Consider the following 21356-nt stretch of genomic DNA (forward strand, 5'->3'; position numbering starts at 1 on the left):
AAGGGAATGGTTAGGGCCATGCCAAGCAGTCTGACTCTTGACTTTGGCTGAATGTAGCCAAGGAGCCCCACTCACTAACATCTTTAGGTCTTAGAAATTTGTAAAGGAAATCCCAGTATCATTGCTTTGGTTTTTGGTTTTTGTTTTCCCTTTTCTAGGAGCTAATGCAGGGTGACCAGTTATTATGAGCTCAGACTTCCGGTGTATTTCTTTTAATGATGAAGATCGTTATGCTTCAACCCTATTCCATAGAGAATGGAGTGGTTCAGAGAAGGGGTCCCTAAAGTTCATAAGTAATGGTATGATGGGAGGAAAGGGCCTAAAAATATGATCCATGGCTATTTGTAGGTGTTATCAGCCACGTAGGGGATGCCTTAAAAGACCACTCCTCCAAATCCAGAGGTCGGGTTTGTGCTATAGGAATTGCTCCGTGGGGCATCGTGGAAAACAAGGAAGACCTGGTTGGAAAGGATGTAAGTGTTTTCTCCCCAGATATTGGCAATTTTTCAAGTCAAAGTCTTTATATTGAGATAACTGTGGATTCCCTTGCAGTTGTAAGAATAATAAAGAGAGGCCCCATATGTCCTTCCTCCTTTTCCCAATGGTAACATGTTGCCAAATGTGGTATAGTATCACAACCAGGATATTCATATCAATACAGTCAAGATACAGAGTATTTCCATCACCATTAGCATCACTCATGTTGTCCTTTAATATCCATGCCTAATTCTCTCTGACCTCTACCATCTCTTTAACCTCTGGCAGCCACTAATCTTCCCCTTATCTCTATAATTTTATTATTTCAAGAATGTTCTATAAATGGGACCGTGCACTATGTAACCTTGAAGACTGCTGTTTTGTGATTTTTTTTTATTGTTGTTGTTTTATTCCACATTCCTAGAGATCCATCCAGGTTGTTGTGTGTATCAATGGTTCGTTCCCTCTTATTTCTGAGTGGTTTTCCACGGTATGGGTGTATACTACAGTTAGTTTACCTGTATGTCTGTTGAAGCGCATCTGAGTTGTTTCCATTTTGGCTATCACAAACGAAGTAACCATAAATGTTCATGTACAGGATTTTGTGTTACTGTCAGTTTTCATTTCTCTGCAGTAAATGCCCAGAAGTGTGGTTGCTGGGTTGTCATTATCTAAAATGATTTATTTGTTTTTTCTAATTTAATATAGAAATTTGCAAACAGAAATTTTCAACAGAGAGAGGACAGGGAAGCAAGAGTAGGTTTAAGTGCACAGTTAGATGAAGTTGCCACTACATATGTATGAATACTGCCTGCTTCCCCTGGTAGTCTTAATGTCTACGTTCTGCAGCGCTGATCTATGTTGTGCATTTTGCCAGGTAACGAGAGTGTACCAGACTATGTCCAACCCCCTAAGCAAGCTCTCTTTGCTCAACAACTCACACACTCACTTCATCCTGGCCGACAATGGCACCCTGGGCAAATACGGTGCCGAGGTGAAGCTGCGGAGGCAGCTGGAGAAGCACATCTCTCTGCAGAAAATTAACACAAGTAAGTTCTGGCAAAGCCCATGGGTGCTGGGCTGCCACCCCTGCCATGAAACCCAGGCTTAAATGGAAACTTCTCAAGTGTGTTTAGAGTTTCCACTTTGATTCTCATCAGATCCACAGAACAACAGATCAACAGACTTGTCTAGAGCCCTTAGTCTGGCCAGGTACCAAATCACACTTGCTGAGCTGTGTGGTGATACTCTGCCCCAGGTTTACAGGGAGGGGCCATGTGAGAAACAGCCCTACAGCAGTTGTCATGGTGACAGCATTGCCCACCATGTTGCCCAGTGTAATTACTGTAGTTATTTTTGTAGTGTTTGAACAGGAAGAAAGTTCCTCACTCAAAGACATAGTAGGATTTCTCCTGTCAACTAAGTGTTAGTTGATCATTAAATTAAATATCTCTGTAGCTCTGGGTCTCTCACCCAGACTAAGGTGGGCTGGATGGGGAGACTTGTGGAGACAGCCACAGGAAACATCTGCTCCCCATGGCCCCACCTGTGCTGGTCCAGGTGGCACAGCCCTACAGCAGGGCTGCCTCCAGGGGGTGGGTGGTGAGGTCAAGCTCAAGAGAAAGGAACAAACCACAACCAGATGAAATGATAATGACTGGTTAGGATGAAAATAACTGTTGTTATCTCTTGAAATGTGCTCCCACTCTGGCAATACTTATTGCCAAATATTATTAAAAGATTTTAAAGACTATTTTGTTTTCACCATCCCTGATAAGGTTTTTGTGAAAGCCAGTCTAAGGCCTGGAAATGGCCATTGTCAAGCCCAATTAAGGACCTGTGAGCACAAGTGGTTAGAATGGTTGCCTGCAAAGGGGACTGTGGATAAACTACTTGGTGACTGACTTTTTTGTTCTCACATTTTTAATTGTCTTGGACTCATAACTTTTCACACTGCCCAACTTCATCTGGCCATGTGACTTGTGAGCTTCCCTTTGTCATCCTTTGCCTAGGGCTCTGAGTGAGGCAGGGACAGCAAAGGGGTGCTCAGTCGTCACCTCTCACAGCTTGGAGCTTCGGGGAATCCAGCCTATACCAAGAAGAACCAATTTTGCCCTGTTTCTAGAAAATGAAGCGATTTGGCCACCATATTCCTGAAGATTTAGAATGTCAAGCCTTGCTTGGCTTGGAAATCTCAAAGGCAGGGTCCGCCTCATCTTTACCTGTTTTTCCGGTATCTGTTGGCCAGGACCTGGCACAAAGCAGACCCTCCATGCATATTCGCTGAAATGAACTTCACTGAGATTATCTTGGAAGGAGAAGAGAAAGTTGTTCAAAATTTTTTAGAGTTCCTGACTATAGAAATGCATCATGGAAGCAAACCAGAAACTCTGAATTCGGCCACTTGAAATGTTTAGATTTCCTCCTAATGTATGCTAGCAGATTTTATCTGAAGGCCTTCAGAACTATGAGACCAAGGACATTTCTCCTACTTGCCATTTGTTAATGTTGATCAAGTAACTCCCATCACAACTAATGGGCGCCTGGGGAAACACGCTTAGAATATAACTTGTCCTGGCCAATCTGGGGTAAAATTGTCAAGTAGACAAATTTGTCTCTGTGGCTCTTCCACTCCCACTGTCCTCCCTCTCCAGAATCTCAGATTCTTGGACTCCTCCTGCTTCCTCCTGCTTCCTCCTGCTTCTCAGAGTTCACCCTGCTTGTTCTGCCTCCAGAAGTTAGCCTGTCCCTACCACATTCCCAAAGATTCCTACTATCTGATGGAGACAGAGGGAGGACTCAGGGAATAAGTTACTAACTGATGGGTTAATAATGGTGGTCCAAGTTGCCCTCTCAGGTAATTTGTGCCATGTCGTTGGTGTGTATGATAAATGTGTTTTATGTTGCAGGGCTGGGACAGGGTGTGCCTGTCGTGGGCCTGGTGGTGGAAGGAGGCCCTAATGTGGTTTCCATTGTCTTGGAATATCTCCGAGAAGACCCTCCAGTCCCCGTGGTGATTTGTGATGGCAGTGGGCGAGCCTCGGACATTCTGTCTTTTGCACACAAGTACTGTGAAGAAGGAGGGTAGGATTTCTGACATGTTACAAAGGGTGGGTTTTTAACTGCCTTCTTGTTAGGCCAAGAAGAAAACCCTAAGTGATACATTTAGCCATTCCAAAAATGCTAAATAATGAAGATTTACTAGATCTCTCCCATTTTCTGAGGTCAGCATGTGAGGGAGCTGTCAAGAGAATGATGTTTCTTACAGAATTCTTTCTCTGGGAGAATATACTCTCTTCCAACTTCATTTTCCCTTATAAGGTTTTCAACCAGCCTGGAATTTAGGACACGTGTGAATGCAGTTTTTGACTGTGGTCCCTTTTTGTCTCCTAGCCTGGGATACCCTCCAATGGTAAAGTTTCAAATCAAAGACACCAGACGGACATAGAGTTGTCTGATTTATTCATGTACAGATTTAACTCATATTGTTTCCTTCTCTTCTGCATTTCCTTTGAACAGGATAATAAATGAATCCCTCAAGGATCAGCTTCTAGTTACCATTCAGAAAACATTTAATTACAACAAGACACAATCTCATCAGCTGTTTGCAATTATAATGGAGTGCATGAAAAAGAAAGAACTCGTAAGTGTCTTGAGTTTATTTCCAAACCAGCTCCACAGAGAGAATTATGTTTCCTTTCTAATTCTGCCCATATGTGCATGATGGACTTGTTCATATTTTAGTTTCAGACTTTTCCAAGGGGCAGTTTACAAATCCCTACCAAATTGGCTGTTATGCCCACGTGATAGAAACAGACTAAGCATGCACAGGGAAGGGACCCAAGTGCTTTCAGAGCTTAGCACACGTTAGGTGACACCATGCTACTTTGCACCAGTTCTGAGGTTTATGATATTAATCATATGTAAAGCCATGAGGAGCGACAGACACACCCTTTTAGGTGCACTTACAAAATTCTATCACTTCACTCTCCAAATACCGTAATTATTTCCCACTCCTTGGCTCCCTAATTATGCTTGTAAGGAATACACACAAGGTAGCCCCTTCAAAATTTTAAATCTAGAGGGATGCCTGGTTGGCTCAGTTGGTTGAGCATCCAACTTCAGCTGAGGTCATGGTGTCATGGTTCATAGGTTCAAGCCCTGCATCGGGCTCTGTGCTGACAGCTCAGAGCCTGGAGCCTGCTTCAGATTCTGTGTCTCCCTCTCTCTCTCAGCCCCTCCCCCACTCATGCTCTGTCTCTCAAAAATGAATAAATGTTTTAAAAATTTTTTTAATTCTAAATCTACAAATTTCCTACAACTGTAGCAGTTTTCTGAGTAGAAATTATTTTGTCAACTTGGTAGCAATTTAGATATTGGAGTATGTAGATACTGAATGGGCTCTTTCCTCTTGAGAGTAGTGGAGTAGATTGGGTAAATAATAAAATAGGTATCCAGGCAAAGACTCAGAGTCAGAACAATCAAAGTTATCACTTGTGGAAATGAAAGACACCTGGCTTAAAATCATTCCACTTCCAGAATCATTGAATCGCATGTCAGTCTCTATGGTCCTTTAAAAAAAAATCCAATTCTCCCTTTTAGTTTCAACTTTGCTTTACTTGGTCTTTTCATGATTAACTTGTTTTCAGGTCACCGTGTTTAGAATGGGTTCCGAGGGTCAGCAAGACATCGAGATGGCAATTTTAACGGCCTTGTTGAAAGGTGAGCTCTCAGGAAACAGTGACTCCTGGCCTCTCAGTGCTGGCCTAGGCCAGGGCTTTGCTCATGGCCAAGAAACCACACTCCCTCTTCTCCTGCCAGGAACAATGTCTACTGGTGATCGAATCCAGAGCCAGTCAGGCTGCCTGGAGTTATCTCACTGTGAAGCCATGGCAGAACAACAAAGCTCACGATGGGTGTCTTGGGAAGGGGTATTTTCTGCGGGTGCCAATGGACCATGTGGGCGGAAGTCAGACCAGTTTCTATTCATAACTAGTTCATTAAGGGTTTCCTCATAGAGGGGGAACATGGGTGGTTTTTCATTCGCCATCACTGCAATGATTTGTTCAATTTCCATCCTGCTCCTAATGATAGGCTATGACCTGGCCACTCACAGGGTCACTCTAGGACACACATTTCTTCTCTGCCTCTTGGCTACTCTAGGACAATGAGAGGGCAGGGATGAGAGAGGAGAGTGTCACCATCGGACCAGGTGCCTGGCAGTGCTGTGCTGGTCTCCCCACGGCTGGGGGCTGGTGCTCTTGGCCTGTATCCACCTTTGGCCTGAAAGGGCTGATGTCAAGGCAGTCCCAGGGCTTCTGCCCTCCTGCAGATGAGGGTCCTGGAATCACCAGGTTCCTCCTCTGTCCCTTCAGGGACACCAAGCCAAGCAGACATGGAAAAAGGTGGCCTCCAACCTCCTCCCGGGCAGCTCTTTGAGAATATGGAGTTCTTAGCTTTGGGGCCTGAGTAGTCACTCAGGGACAAGAGAAAAGGCAGGAGTGCTTAGTTCCAGGCTGGCGTGAGCCAGCCCAGGGAAGCCCGTGCTCACCTCCCAGCACCTGCCTAACTGGGGCAATCCAGGCATGGAGTGAGAAAAGCCTTGTTTCTTGCCTTTCCAGGGACAAATGCATCAGCCCCGGACCAGCTGAGCTTGGCACTGGCTTGGAACCGCGTCGACATAGCACGAAGCCAGATCTTTGTCTTTGGGCCCCACTGGCCGGTGAAACTAAGTGTTTTTCATCTCATACTAGCATGACCTTGTATAGATGATATATTAGTATGTTCTCCCTCATTACACAGATCTCAAGAAATTATCTGGGGTTTCTGATGATCCAACGTTAAATGCATTAGGGTCATTAGATGTTGCTATTTAACTTCCAAGAACCAGAAAGAAGAGCCACTAGTACTAATTATAGATTCAAAACAGTACTCTTGAAGAAATAACCACTAAATATTTTATCTTTGCTGGTGAAGTGGGGTTTACCCTTTTAAAGAAAAAGAAGAAAGAAAATAGCCCATTAAAATTAAATACAACAGTTGCATTGAGAGCATCGTCTTTTTAAATTATGTTCCATGGTACCCTGGAGGCCTAGAGAATTCTAGGGTGGGGGGGTCTTTGGGGTGTGGTATGTATGTGTCTGTGTGTAGCATGTGTGTGGTGTGTGTTATGTGTGTGGTGTGGTGTGTGATGCCTGTGTATGGTTTAGTGTGTGTGTGGTATATATCTGTGGTATCTGTGTGTGTATAATAATGATTAATGTGTGACAGGATGTTTGTGGGTGTGATACAGCTGTGTGTGTGAGTGGTAGGTGTGTGTGTGTGCAGAATGAGCATGTGTGGTAATCACCTCTAGGCTTTCTTATTTCCTGATGGTTCCATTTTCACGCCAGCCTGTTTTCATCTCATGAATGCCATACCTGAGGATACAAATTGGATGTTTTAAAGTCCTCTTCTGTTCCCTAAATTATCTCTATTTTTCTCCCTGGTCAGCTGCTCCCATTTGTCCACTTTGTCTTTTTCTGTTGCAGATCCTGGCTTGTCCATCCCCATTTCCAGATGAGGGATGGGACCAATTAATTATAGGAAGCTTACTTTGCCATTAAACAGCTCTGCTTTGCCATGTGCAGATTGGAACACACTAGTGAGGCTCTGGACCTCTCTATACAGGTCCTTCCAATGATTTAGCAACCATTCTTCCGGTTTCTGCCTGGGGGTGAAGCCCAGGAATGCAGTTACTCTGCACCTGCCCAAGGGGGTGTTGGCAGGGCACACAAGAGGGGATGGGGGATGAATGGCCTCCTGTCCTGTAGACAGTCCTTCCACTGATCACCATGCTTTCTACCCATCATTAGCTCTCATTCTCTGAAAATCTGGTCCTACCTCTACTGATACCTTCACATTACTCCTGGTTTATTCCTTCATGGTTTTAACTACCTGTTAGTATTTCCACAAATTTGTTAATAGCTCTTGTCTGCCTCTTCTCCTTGAAATAGATTTTTCTTTATCATAGTCTTCTGTTATCATTTCCATGAGGAGGTAGGGCAAGCAGGAGACATGTGATCAAGACTGCAACCTGGAACCAAAATCCTTCTCAGTCTCGTCATAATGCAGTATATGGTCTCCAAAAGCTTATTTTAATGGTTGAAGCACATGATTAACTATGTGCTGTGAATCTATAGTCTTTCTATAATTCTTGACATAATAGAGAACTTGTGGTAGGGAGTATTTGATAATTACTACACAATAAATCAATCCTAGGTCTGATTGGTTATATTTTATTAGTCAATATTCTTCTATTTTTTTTATTAAGTACAAAAATAAAAACTGTCCCCAAAAACTTCTTTGTTAAGGGTTTTGTTAAAAACATAACAAAAACTGAGGCACCTGGGTGGCTCAGTTGGTTAAGTGTCTGACTCTTGGTTTTGGCTCAGGTCATGATCTTGCTGTTCGAGCCCCACGTAGGTGTCTGAGCTGACAGTGTGGAGCCTTCTTGGGATTCTCTCTCACTCTCTCCTGCCTTTCCTAGCTCTCTCTCTCTCTCTCTCTCTCTCTCTCAAAATAAATAAACTTTAAACCAACAATAACAACACAGAGAGAGGTAGTAGTGTTTGATATATACATATAACAAAGTAATTGACTTATATTGAGTCATAAAAACTTGGACTAACAATTTTTTAAGGGAATAGGCTAAACTCCACCTGAGCATGTAAGAGCAAGGTTTGGGGACATCTAGACCACTGCCCATTTTAAAGACCAAAATCTATACACCTTGGCCAGCTTCACTGAGATTTCTGAAACAGAAAGGAATATCTGCATATTTTTTATGATGAAAACCATTTATTTGGCTTCCATCTGTGGACAAGGGCTTATCCTTTGGCAAAACCATGAACTAGAACCTTAAATTCAAAGAAATTGGTAACAATGCCTGATATTTGGGTCACACACTGTGTTTTACCCCATGTGTTCACATATATGAGCATTACTGGACCAGCCTTCACAACTCTGAAATAGATCTGATTGCCCTCATTTTATAGTTTGGAAAAATAAATTGATATCCCAAGAGGTTAAACAATTTTTCCCAAGTTTACTCATGACACTTCTAAACAGCATGTAGATCAAAGAAGTCTCAAGAGAAATTTTAAAATATTTTCAACCAAATGAAAATGAAAATACAACTTAAAATTTGTGGGATACAGCAAAAGCAGTGCTTAGAGGGAAATTTCTAGCATTGAATGCATATATTAGAATAAAAATTAAGGCACAAATCAATAACATTGAAAACAGGGGTGCCTGGGTGGCTCAGTCAGTTAAGCGCCAGACTTTGGCTCAGGTCATGATCTCATGGTTCGTGGGTTTGAGCCCCGTGTCGGGCTCTGTGCTGACAGCTCAGAGCCTGGAGCCTGCTTCAGATTCTGTGTCTCCCTCTCTTTTTCTGCCCCTTCTTGGTTCATACTCTGTCTCTCTCTCTCAAAAATAAACATTTTTTTAAAATTTAAAAAAAAATAATATTGAAAACAGGAAATCAATGGAGAAAATCAACAGAAACCAAAATCTAAATCTTTGGAAAGATCAATGAAATTAATAAGCCTCTAACTAGGCTAAGAATACTAATATCAGGAACGAAAGAGAAAACATCACTACAGACTCCATGGACATTATAAGGATAATAAAGGAGTATTACGAACATTATTCCCAGCAAGTGATTGCTTAATCCATATTTGAGGTTGCAAATAGGAATTTCCTCTCTCCAGATGTGGTCCATGCCATCCCTTATCCTTCTAAAAGAGCAGTGCCCACAAGTTAACATCTTGTGCAGCCCCAAACAGGACTGTCATCTGCCTTAAGCTGGATCTACACGTCTAGCAATACAACAAATATAATCTTTCAGTCATATTAAGTTTTCATCTGCAGCAATTCCCAAGGGTTTTGTCATGCTTACACCTGATAAACCACATCTTTCTGTTCTGAGGTTAGCTGTTCTGGGGCCCAGATGGACCCAGGTGGAAGACATCTTCCTTGTTACACGTCACCTTGTTAGATTCAGTCCATTATGTCAGCTTATCAAAATTTTTAAATTTCAATTATGTCACCCAATATACTTACCATCTCGTTTTCCTTTCAGCCGACTCAAATGCTAAAGTACCCAACCCTCTCTCCAGCCTGTCACACCTCTCTTATTTGTGATTCCTCCAGAATAGTTGTCTCCAAGGTATTTTAATCGAAAGAGCCCTTTCTACACATGGCATCTTGAGTAGAGCAGCAACATATAAAGCAAATAAGAGCTGAGCCCACCCCATTGGCCACCTTTCCCCAGGCAGCCCCTGAAGCCCTTCTTCAGAGTGAAGGGCTCTAGTGGCCCTGGCTAAAAGCTACCACTGTAACATTACCAACCACCCTCTTAGAATCCTAAAGTGTGACCCTTGAAGGAAGAATGGGTGAGTCGTTTGAGCATCTAGGAATATTCTTATGATGCCTGACCATATCTAGTCCATCTTTAATTCTCTTCAGTGACAAAGACGGATGTTAAAAAAGAAGAGGAGGGATTCTACTCCTTCTCATTCACTCAGCAGCAGCAAATGGTGGAAATAATCTCTTCTTTGGCTTTCTTGAACCAAACCATTTTTTTAAAAAATCCCTATTTTTACTCATTCATTCACTTAACAAATGTTGGTCAACCACTTCCTATGATAGGTTCTAAGGACAGAGGGGTGAATAAAACAGACCTTTCACAGCCCTTCTAGAACTCTCTGTGTAGTGTTGGTGTGGACATGGTGTGACAGGGTGGGCAGGGAAAACGAGGCAGACAAGAAACAGATAATCAGATGAATAAATATTGAATTGTAAATTGTAATAATTGTTAAGAAGGAAAAATGCACATTTCCATGAGACAGAATGTGGGGAATGGGAGGGCTACTTTTTATTGAGACACCAGGGAAGACCTTGCTGAAAAAGTGGAATTAATGCTGAGACCAAATAGGTGAATAGATGCTGGCTGGTGAAGACTGAAGGGAAAGCACCTTCCATCCAGAGAGAAGAGCATGTAAGGAGCCTGAAGCAAGAAAGAACTGGACATTTTCAAATAACTTACTGAAGAAGAAAAAAAGGCCAGTGTGGCTAGAATGCTGAGAAGGGAGTGACTCAGGAGGAGGTTGCAAGCCAACCAGGAGCTGTGCATTATGAGCACTGCAGACCTGGTATAGGACAGAAGGCTGGGTCCGAGAGCTTGGGGAACCACTTAAGGACTTTTCTTTTCCTGAGCAACAATAAATATTATCTCACACAGTGTCTGTGGGTCAGGAATTTGGGTGTGGTTCAGCTGGGCAGTTCAGGCTCAGGCACTCCCATGAGATTATCCTTAAGCCATATGCTTGGGCTGCAGTCATTTGAAGGCTTGACTGGGGCTGGATGATCCACTTCAGGATGGCTCACTAAATAGTTGGCAAGTTGGTTGTTGGCCTCAGTTTCTCCTTAGAATCCTAAGGAGAGCTTGAAGCTCTTCATAATGGCTGGCAATTTTTGCTCTTCCATCAGGTCTTTCCCCTTTTGTTTCCTCAACTGCTGTATCATCTTGTTTTTGCTTTTTTCCCCCCAATTTTTTAAAATTTTTATTTATTTATTTTGAGAGAGACAGAGCATGAGAGGGAGAAGGGCAGAGAGAAAGGGACACAGAGAATCCCAAGCAGGATGGAGCCCAACGTGGGGACTGAACTCACGAAACCATGAAATCATGACCTAAGTTACAACCAAGAATTGGACACTTAACCAACTGAACCACCCAGGTGCCCCACCCCCGATTTTTTGTTGTTGTTGTGGTAAAAGTCATTTAAGGAAAATTTACCAGGATGCCTGGGTGGGTCAGTCGGTTAAGCAATTGACTCTTGATTTTGGCCCAGGTCATGATTTCGTGAATTAGAGCCCCACAGCTGGCTCCGAGCTGACAGTGCAGAACCTCCTTGGGATTCTCTCTCTTCTTCTCTCTCTGCCTCTCTCTCTCAAAATAAATAAACTTTAAAAATATAAATGAATAAATAAATAAATTTACCATCTTAAACATTTTTAAGAGTATAGTTCAATTGAACTAAGTACATTCACATTGTAGTGCAACCATCACCATCACCCATCCATAAGACTCTTCATCTTATAAAACTAAAATTCCATATCCATGAAACAATAACTCCCCATTTCCTACTTCCCCCAGCCCCTGGCACTCCCATGTTACTTTCTGTCACTATGAATTTGTCCACTTTAAATACATCATACAAGTGAAACCATACAGTATTTATCCTTTGATTGGCTTATTTCACTTAGCATAATGTACTCAAGGTTCATTTCTGTGTGGCATATGTTAGAATTTCCTTCCTTTTTAAGGCTTAATCATATTCTGTTGTATGCATAGACCATATTTTCTTATCCGTTCATCCATCAATGGACACTTGGGTTGCTTCCACCTTTTGGCTATTTTGAGTAATGCTGCTATGAATATGGGTATACAAATACCTACTTGAGACCATGTTTTCAATTCTTTTGGATATATACCCAAAAATAGAATTGCTGGATCATAAGGTAATTCTATTTTTAATTTTTTGAGGGGCTGCCAAACATTTCCACGGCAGCCGCACCATTTTACATTTCCTCCAACAGTGCATGAGGGTTCCAATTTCTCCACATTCCTGCCAACACTTGTTTTTGATATGGGTCACCTCATTGTGGTTTTGATTTGCATTTCTTTAATGATTAATGATGTTGAGCATCTTTGCATGTACTTGGACATTTGCAGATCTTATTTTGAGAAATGCTTATTCAAGTTCTTTGCTTGTTTTTGAATCAGTTTGGTTTTTGTTGTTGTTGAGCTTGAGCTTTAGGAATACTCGATAAATTCTGGATATTAATCTCATCAGATATGTGATTTGCAAATATTTTCTTCATTAAGTGTGTTGCCTTTACTCTGTTGATACTGTCTTTTGATGCACAAGTTTTTAATTTTTGATGAAGTCCCATTTGCCTATTTTTTCTTTTGTTGCCTGTGCTTTGGTGACATATCCAAGAAGTCATTGCCAAATCCAATGTCATGCCTTGAATCTGTTGATACTCTTTTGATGCACAAGTTTTTAATCTTTGATGAAGTCCCAATTGCCTATTTTTTCCTTTGTTGCTTATGATTTTTGGTGACATGTTCAAGAAGTCATTGCCAAATCCAATGTCATGAATCTTTGACCTAGGTTTTCTTCCACAAGTTTTATTGTTTTAGCTTTTACATTTAGGTTTTTGATCCATTTTGGGTTAAATTTTGTACATGATGTTAGATGAGGGTCCAACTTCCTTCTTTTTCAGGTGAATATCCAGTTTTCCCAGCACCAGTTGTTGAATGCTGTGTCAAGTTTTCACTGAGGATTATAATTGTCTTGTCTACATGAGGAGTCAGCCAGGACACTCTTTCATCCATATCTCTGCATTGACCAGGGACCACACAAACTCTCATGGTGCCCTCAATGGTGGTGCCCTGTCCCACTTAAGTGTTTTAAGCAGGAGAGTTACATGGTTTTATTTACATATTTAGGATCATTCTGGATTTAACATAGAAAATGTGTTGGGTGGGTACAATGGCAGGTAGGAGGAATCCTGTTAAAAGGTTATTGAAGTAATTCAGGGGAGAGACATCACCTGGGGCTAGAGCAGAGGCAGAGGAGAAATAAGAATTGGACATAGTAAAGCAATATTTAGCATTAAGCATGATGTGCCTCAAGACAGATTAATCGTGGAAGAGGGCAGTGCAGGCAGCAAGATGTCAGCAATCTCCCCCTGTTCTCTGGCTTGCTACTGAGTTCAGGGACACTGGAAGAGGAAAGGTTGGAGAGAGTGGTTTTGAGTGTGGTTTTGGACATCATGAGCTGTAAAAGCCTTTGAGATACCCAAATGGAGGTGCCAAGTTGGGAATAGGAACTCTAGGGAGAGACATGGACCGAAGCTAGAAACGACAAGTCAATTGCAAACACATGGGGACTGGCAGTATGGGCCTCAATACAGTTGCTGAAGGAGAGTAAAGAAGGAAGGAAGGGGCTGTGGATAGAACCCCAAAGAGCCTCAACATTTACAGCCAGTGCTGAGAAGCAGTGGCCAGATAGGAAAACCAGAGCGTGCAGAGAAGCAGGAAGAGGCTTGAGGTGGAAGCAGGCAGCAAAATCAGATGCGTTAAGAGCCCAGCATGAGAAGGACTGGGAAATGCCCATGAGGTGGTACCAGAACACTCAGCCCCTGCCACAGCCAGAACCATGGACAGATGGGAAGAAGCAGCATGGAATACATGGAGCAGGGCGCGGGAAGGGAGGGATGGACACTGTGCATGCAGACAGTTCACCAGAAGAGTTTGGCCAGAGGACAGGGCAAGTCCAGCAAGATAGGACTTGGCAAGATAGTAACTGGAGGGGTCAACTTTGTCTCAACGTTGGTATCACTGTGCCTGCACCAGAGCCATATACCCCCAGGCTCTCCATGTGACTGGAAGACAGGCCCAGCGGCCAGGTCCCACTTCTGCACTGCCTCCTGTTCTCTGAGTGGAACACATTCTTCTCTCAATGCATTCAGTCTGTCACCACATGGGTGCATCTCGGTAACACCCAGCAGGCCTTCTCAAGCCACCAATAAGCTCAGTCATGATTCTATCCAAAAGGCATCCTCAGGTTTACAGGGTGTACTTTGTCTCTGACCCCTTCACGATCATTTTCTCCTTTCTGCATTAGCAACTATCGGCACCTCCCCTTTGGTGCCTCTCAGCATCCCTTCCTTTGGGCAAAAACACATCAATCAAAATATCAGCCACTTTAAGCACACAAGTAGCAGTGGTTTGTAGTATCAGGGCCTCCTCCAATAGGCAGTAGGCTGCAATGATTGTGTGCGCATGTGTGTGTATGTGTGTGTGTGTTTGTGCGTGGGTGTGCTTACATGTGCATGTACACACACGTGTGCACGCAGAGGTGAGGGGGATCCATGCACCTGTCTTGGGACAAGGGACAGCTTTAACACTGTTCCCCAACTCTGTTTGCTGTGGACTGCAGCCCCTGGGAAGCCTGGCGCCCCCCACCGATAACAAAGTGACGGAGAAGGAAAAGAAGCCACCTACAGCAACCACCAAGGGGGGAAGAGGGAAAGGAAAAGGCAAGAAGAAGGGGAAAGTGAAAGAGGAGGTGGAGGAAGAAACTGACCCCCGGAAGATCGAACTGCTGAACTGGGTATGTCTTCACCCCTCTTTCCCAAGATCACGAGTCGGTCACCCTCTTTCTCCAGGGGAAGGGGCAGTTGTCTTTGCTTCAGCCCCACCTGGGCCGTGAGTCCCGGGAGGCAGTGGCAGAGCATCCGCAGGATAGTGCCAATATTTCAAAAGGCAACAGCAGGCTTCACAAACACCAGACATTCCAGCTTTGTGGGAGAATGAAGCTACTCAGAGAGGTTGCCCAACAGTGGCTCTTTCTGCCTGATGCACACATAGATGCTTCATGCCTGAAAATATGGGAAACAAACCAATTATCATGAAATAAACACAGTTCAGGGAACAGAAGAAGGAGCCTGTGGTTGAGATGTGCAGGTAACAGCACTTGTCTGGGCTGGGAGTCTGAGCCACACGCCGCACAGTATTCCTGGCCTTGCTGCTCTGAGGACACAGGCAAGGAGGGTGCTGAGCCTCTGCGGCGACGTGTGACTGGCATTATCACAGCCACTGACCCTGGTGGCATGCTGTGAGTCCACAAGTTCCACCCAGCTACCACATGGTCATCCTCAGTCAAGAACACAAACTCTCCCCCACTGCTGTCTCCGGAAGTCTTCGCATTATACTGAGTGCTGAAGGACAGAGGCACAAACGATAGATAATAGCATATAACATATTACAACCGACCGCCTCAAAACATTGTTTACCGAGTCCGGAGCTTGGAGATTCAAGTACTGATTATAGTACTTATAAGAAAGAATGCTACAGCTTATGTGGTGTTTCTTTCCCATCTTTATATTAAAAGAAAAGAGAATGGGGCACCTAGGTGGCTCAGTGATTTAAGTGGCGGACTTCAGCTCAGGTCATGATCTCACAGTTCATGAGTTCAAGCTCCATGTCAGGCTCTGTGCTGACAGCTCAGAGCCTGGTGTCTGCTTCAGATTCTGTGTCTCCCTCTCTCTGCCTCTCCCCCACTTGCACTCTGTCTCTGTCTCTCTCTCTCAAGAATAAATTTTTAAAAAAAAATTTTTTTAAAGGAGAGAAGCGTCTACTTTTCTCCTTTTATCAAGCTTTGATACATTGACAGGACAGGTAGGGGCCAAATTGAGAAAAACGATGGGAGGTGGGGTGTGTTTACTCAAGACAAAGAGCAAAGAGAACCAGGTTCAACTTGCTTGAGGGTCTGGGGGGTCAGAATGCACTTTCTCAGATGCTTCCTGTCTGCCTTTCGCCTGGCACCCCTCTGAGAGGCCACTCACAGGGTCCCTGGTGTTGGTTTGCACAGGTGAATGCTCTGGAGCAAGCCATGCTGGACGCTTTAGTCTTAGATCGGGTCGACTTCGTGAAGCTCTTGATTGAAAACGGAGTGAACATGCAGCACTTTCTCACCATTCCGAGGCTGGAAGAGCTTTACAACACAGTAAGTGTTCTAGAAGGGGGGAGGGCAGAGGGGAGCTAGCTGTTTGAATATGTTTATCACCAGTGCATATTTTGCATAAATGCTCTTAGATGAACACGGGATCACTGGAACACTGGTTTCAGCTGGGACATTAATTCTATGGAGTAGGGTAGGATTTAGCCCTGAGAGTTCAAGAGAAAAACATACTTAATATGACAATGCTTCTCTTTTCAGAGGCTGGGTCCACCAAACACGCTTCATTTGCTGGTGAGGGATGTAAAAAAGGTCAGTCTGTCATTTTATAATTCTTACCTATTGGCATCTTTCAATAAGACATTTTATAAAGCAATTTTTTAAATTTCTAAAATGTGTTGTCATATTATTAGAGGCATAAGAAAGAATGAATTCCTCTCTCCATAAAAGAGTTTACTAGAGTGTATTATGCTAAGCGAAATAAATCAGAGAAAGACAAATATCATATGATTTCATGCATATGTGGAATTTAAGAAACACAACAGATGAACACAGGGGGAGGGAAGGAAAAATAAGATAAAAACTGAGAGGGAGGCAAACCATGAGACACTCTTAAATACACAGAACAAACTGAGGGCCGCTGGAGGGGAGGTGGGGGGATGGGCATTAAGGAGGGTACTTGTTGGGAAGAGCACCAGGTGTTGTATGGAAGTGATGAATACCTGGGCTCTGCTCCTGAAACAAATACTACACTGTATGCCAACTAACTTGAATTTAAATAAATAAAATTTTTAAAAAAGAGTTAAAACTAAAAAAAAAATTATCATTTTCACGTTCATCCCTACACATGCCAGGCTCATGTTGAATGACTGATTATGGCACCCTGGCACCATTACCAAGGCCCTGGGCAACAGCCAGGGAGGTGCCATCTTACCACTGGCCTGAGCCTCCATCTTCCTGTGGAACCCCATGTTCCGTATCTACTTTTAAGATCTGGGGCTCACTCCTTCACTGAGCCAGTCTCCAGAAGGAACGTGCCTCATGTCATTGTATGTGTTCCGTGGACTATTCCCTCATTAGTGAGTAATAGATGTTTTCACCCCTTTCCACTGCTGCTGACTACTTACAGTCTGTGTTCTTGTAGGAGCTCGTTCGTTCATTGTTGTGTCTCGTCGCCACAGGCTAGAGGATTAGGTTGGGTTAATGTGTGAGTGATTCATTTTGCTAGGATGCAGTCCCTGGCTTGCCAAGTGTGGAACATGTATTCATACTCTGAGCAAGAAAAAATAACTCAAATGAGAGAATAGAGTTTTCAGTCAGAGTCCCAGATAGTCTGGCCATCCTTTGCACAAATGTCTCCTATTAATATAGTAATTCAGCTTCTATAGACACTCATTGGATCAGCACAGGATCAATGTATCCAGGAACCAAGAGGGACCAGCGCCCTTACTTAGCCCATAAGGAATCTGATTTCCTGGAATTCTTAGATTAGGATATAAACATTCAAAAGCCACAGCTACCCAAGTTCAGACCCAACCATTTCTCACCTAAATGGCTTCAATAGTCCTCTTCCCACCTCTAGCCCCACACCCCCTGATCATCCCAGTCACAGGACTCCCCAACTTAAAATCCTCCAAAGTCTTATGAAGTTTAAGGTCCTTCTAAGAAACTTATACTCCACTGGGCCTAGTTCCATCAACATCCCCTACTCTCTCCCCTCACATCCCCACCACAGGGTACACATGCCAGGCTCTCTTGCTCATGTGTGTTGTGCCCTTCCTCTTGTCCCCCAAAGTTTCTTCTCCACCTGCTCCTAGCTACCTGGGGTGTGCCTTCTGCAGGAAGACATTGCCTACCCTCCCACCCTCCCATCCAGGCAGAGTTCAAGAGTTCAGGGCCAAACTCACTGTCTGTACCTTTGCCACCTCCTCCAAAACATCGAGCTCCCCGAGGGCAGGGCTATATCTCTTTATCTCTGCATATGGAGTACTGAATGAGGTGAAGGATCAGGATAGGGGCTGAACAAACTCATTAATGCCCGAGTGAAGTATTTGGTAAGTGTGGCTAGTTCTAATGTAAAGGGAGGACATTTGGAGGGCACTTGGGTGGCTCAGTCGGTTAAGCATCCAACTCTTGATTTCGGCTCAGGTCAGGATCTCACAGTTCATGTGATTGAGCCCCACATCAGTCTCCTCACTGGACATGGAGACTGCTTGGGATTCTCTCTCTCCCTCTCTTTCTGCCCCTCCTCCACTCACTCTCTGTCTCCAAATAAGTAAATAAATAAATAAATATTTTTTTTTAAATAAATAAAGGGAGGACATTCGGGATGTGTAATTTCCATGCAATGAACCCAGGTTCCCACCATCACTTCAGTCATGTGAAATTAAACAAGCAGCATATGGTGCGTAGCAAAAAAAAAAAAAAAAAAAGTCTTTATAATTGACTGGTCATCTCTGCCTCCTAGATGAGTCAGCTGTCCAAGGATATGAATGACTGGCCAAGCTGGTCTCAACATACCCAGTTGTATTTTGTTGCAACAGTCTGTCCCTTCACCGACTCCCACACACACCAGATGCTTTTGTAGTGCTTATGTTCTTTTTTTTTTTAAGTTTATTTATTTATTTTGAGAGAGAAAGGGAGTGAGCAGAAGAGGGGCAGAAAGAGAAGGAGAAAGAGTATCCCAAACAGGCTCCTCACTGTCAGCACAGAGCCCCAAGTGGGGCTTGAAGTCCCGGAACCGTGAGATCATGACCTGAGCCAAAATCAAGACTTGGACATTTAACTAAGAGAGCCATCCAAGCCCCGATGGGGCATGTGTTCTTACCGAAATGTGCGGAGAAAGTCACAAGGCACCGTGTGGAGCTTTCTCCAAGAAATTTCCAGCCCCAGGGATACTCTGTCTTTCTGCTGCCTCCCCACGAGGCCTCCTTCGGGTCACGTGGGCCACTTCCTCCTTCACCATGAAATCTGGATTCCAGGCCCCTGAAGCCAGCTGCTCCCCTGCAAGCAGCTATCAAAGCTCCTTCTCAACACAGCTCATCTGCTCTCACAAAGGAGGTCCCACACCAGCTGCACCGTATCTCCCCTACATCTGCACGTGCACATTGCAGGCCATTTTGAACCAGCCCATGGACAAGCCTAGGGCTCCATCCTGCAGCCTCATGGCTTTCTAATTCTTCTCACTGGGAAAGCTTTATCCTTTTTCTCCCTCAGTCATATGGTAATAGACTGAATATTGTTTAATGTCGCATTCCTCACATCAACACCCAAGTTTGGGCCAGAGAAGACCACTTAAGCCAGGGGTATGTGATGTAGACCACACATGGAGTGCATCCTTGCAGGGCCTGACACACAGCTTATTTTCTTCCAGGGCAACCTACCACCAGATTACCACATCAGCCTCATTGACATAGGTCTTGTGCTGGAGTACCTCATGGGCGGGGCTTACCGCTGCAACTACACTCGGAAGAGCTTTCGGACCCTTTACAACAACTTATTTGGACCTAAGAGGGTAGAACTAAGTGAACATGTGGTGTTCTGTGGTTCCTAGAGTCACATGTGGTCCCTTGCTGTCCTTTGCAATAGAACAGCCTGTTCAAAGCCAAGTTCATTACCTCATCCCCAAGCACACCTGCCCCTCTTCCTTTAGCAATTCAGGTGTGTGTGTGTGTTTGTGTGTGTGTGTGTATGCACAGTCCCTAGAGATGCCCCAGTTTCACCTGGAGCCTTTACCCCCTTAGCAAGGCAGGCCCTCGGCCCATCAATTACGTCTGCCCTCTGTCCTTTATCTACAATAGCCTTCTTCCCGGGACCCCTTGTCTCTGCCCTCTCCAATCCATCCTACCCCTATAGCAACCTTCATCTTCCAAAGCAAGGGGCATGGTCGTGCACTCCCTGCTCAAATATTTCCCCACCACCTGAGAAATCACCACCAAGCTCATTATCATAGCATCCAAGGTTCTCTGACATCTGAGAGCTGTCCCACGCTGTCATGGGGGGTTGGCGGGGGGACCACAAACCTCCACCAAAATCAAATTGTACTACTGTACTGGCCATGTCTTTCCTCTAATCAAAATTCCACACATTCACAAGCCCAACTCAAATGTCATATCTTCCATGAAGCCCTCCTCTTGCCTTGCCCTGCCGCCCCCCATGTAGAGCTTTTAAGCTCTATGTCTGCATTTCTATTAGTGAAATTCTCTGGTTCTACCTGGAATAAGGGTCATGTATTGTCTGCACATCTTTCTCCTTAACTGACTTTGGCTGTCAGAAGCAGTTTCCATACTAAAGGGTTTCTTTTCCTTGAGTATTATTCTTAATTGTTAATGATACAAAGTACTTTTTAACCTAGGATTATGTCCCCTTCTAACCACACTGCTAACGTACTACTAACGTTACTGCTACTAATATTAGTTATCTGATTAAATTTTCCTCTTCTATTATGCAGCCTAAAGCTCTTAAACTTCTAGGAATGGAAGTAAGTAAGATTTGTTTTCATCGATTTTATATCTTTCTCAAATATATATAGGCTTCTTTGTGTTGCATTTGTTTAAAATAAAATTGAGGGTTTTTTTCAATGGATCAATCCACCACCCTACACACCAACATTTATTTAGATGGTGTAGTCAAATCATAAAATAGGATAATACACATTCCCCAAAAAAAGGTTAAAAACTACTTAATTCATTTTATAGAGTTAGCAAAACCATAATTTCAAAAGGAAACAGAGAGTAAACAAATAAAAGAGCCCCACACAATCATAAATAATAGCTCAAGAAATTCAGTGGCATATTTAAAAAATTCTAAACAAGTCATTAAAATCTTCTAAGAATGCAAGTATAATTTAATGTTAGTGAATTTTTTAGTATATTACGTCACATCAAGAAGTCAAAGAAGGAAAACAGTATAATAGCATTTTTATTTTTTTAATTTTTTTATTATTTTTTATTTTTAAAAAACTTTGTGTTTTATTATTTATATTTGAGAGAGAGACAGAGTGTGAGCACGGATGGGGCAGAGAAATGGAGACAGAATCTGAAACAGGCTCCAGGCTCCTAGCTGTCAGTACAGAGCCCAACATGGGGCTTGAACTCACGTGCAGTGAGATCATGACCTAAGCTGAAGTCGGATGCCTAACCGACTAAGCCACACAGGAACCCCTGATTTTTTTTTTTAATTTATATCTTCTTTCTTTTTTTCTTAACCAAACTGACCTACATATTTGATCTTTTTGCTTTATCAAGCAACTTTCTTTTTCTGCTTTTGTTCTTATTAATATCTGCTTCATTTTTATTCATTCCT

At 43.4% G+C, this 21356-nt stretch overlaps 1 protein-coding gene across 1 annotated transcript in view; it reads left to right on the forward strand.

Annotated features, from left to right (window-relative positions):
• TRPM1 (transient receptor potential cation channel subfamily M member 1) overlaps positions 1 to 21356 on the forward strand; it is a 94939-nt gene that overhangs the window by 32707 nt on the left and 40876 nt on the right. Inside the window, exons 6-16 of the mRNA XM_047086677.1 lie at positions 349 to 473; positions 1355 to 1526; positions 3387 to 3561; positions 3997 to 4120; positions 5127 to 5199; positions 6099 to 6199; positions 14532 to 14705; positions 15966 to 16100; positions 16314 to 16364; positions 19426 to 19566; positions 20503 to 20532. Of these exons, the coding sequence (XP_046942633.1) occupies positions 349 to 473; positions 1355 to 1526; positions 3387 to 3561; positions 3997 to 4120; positions 5127 to 5199; positions 6099 to 6199; positions 14532 to 14705; positions 15966 to 16100; positions 16314 to 16364; positions 19426 to 19566; positions 20503 to 20532 (1301 nt within the window). The remainder of the gene's footprint in view (positions 1 to 348; positions 474 to 1354; positions 1527 to 3386; positions 3562 to 3996; positions 4121 to 5126; positions 5200 to 6098; positions 6200 to 14531; positions 14706 to 15965; positions 16101 to 16313; positions 16365 to 19425; positions 19567 to 20502; positions 20533 to 21356) is intronic.

This window comes from Lynx rufus, unplaced genomic scaffold (assembly GCF_022079265.1).
Source record: "Lynx rufus isolate CCGP_SWC_20201006 ecotype Redwood Valley unplaced genomic scaffold, mLynRuf1.p SCAF_21, whole genome shotgun sequence".
Classification (NCBI taxonomy): domain Eukaryota; kingdom Metazoa; phylum Chordata; class Mammalia; order Carnivora; family Felidae; genus Lynx; species Lynx rufus.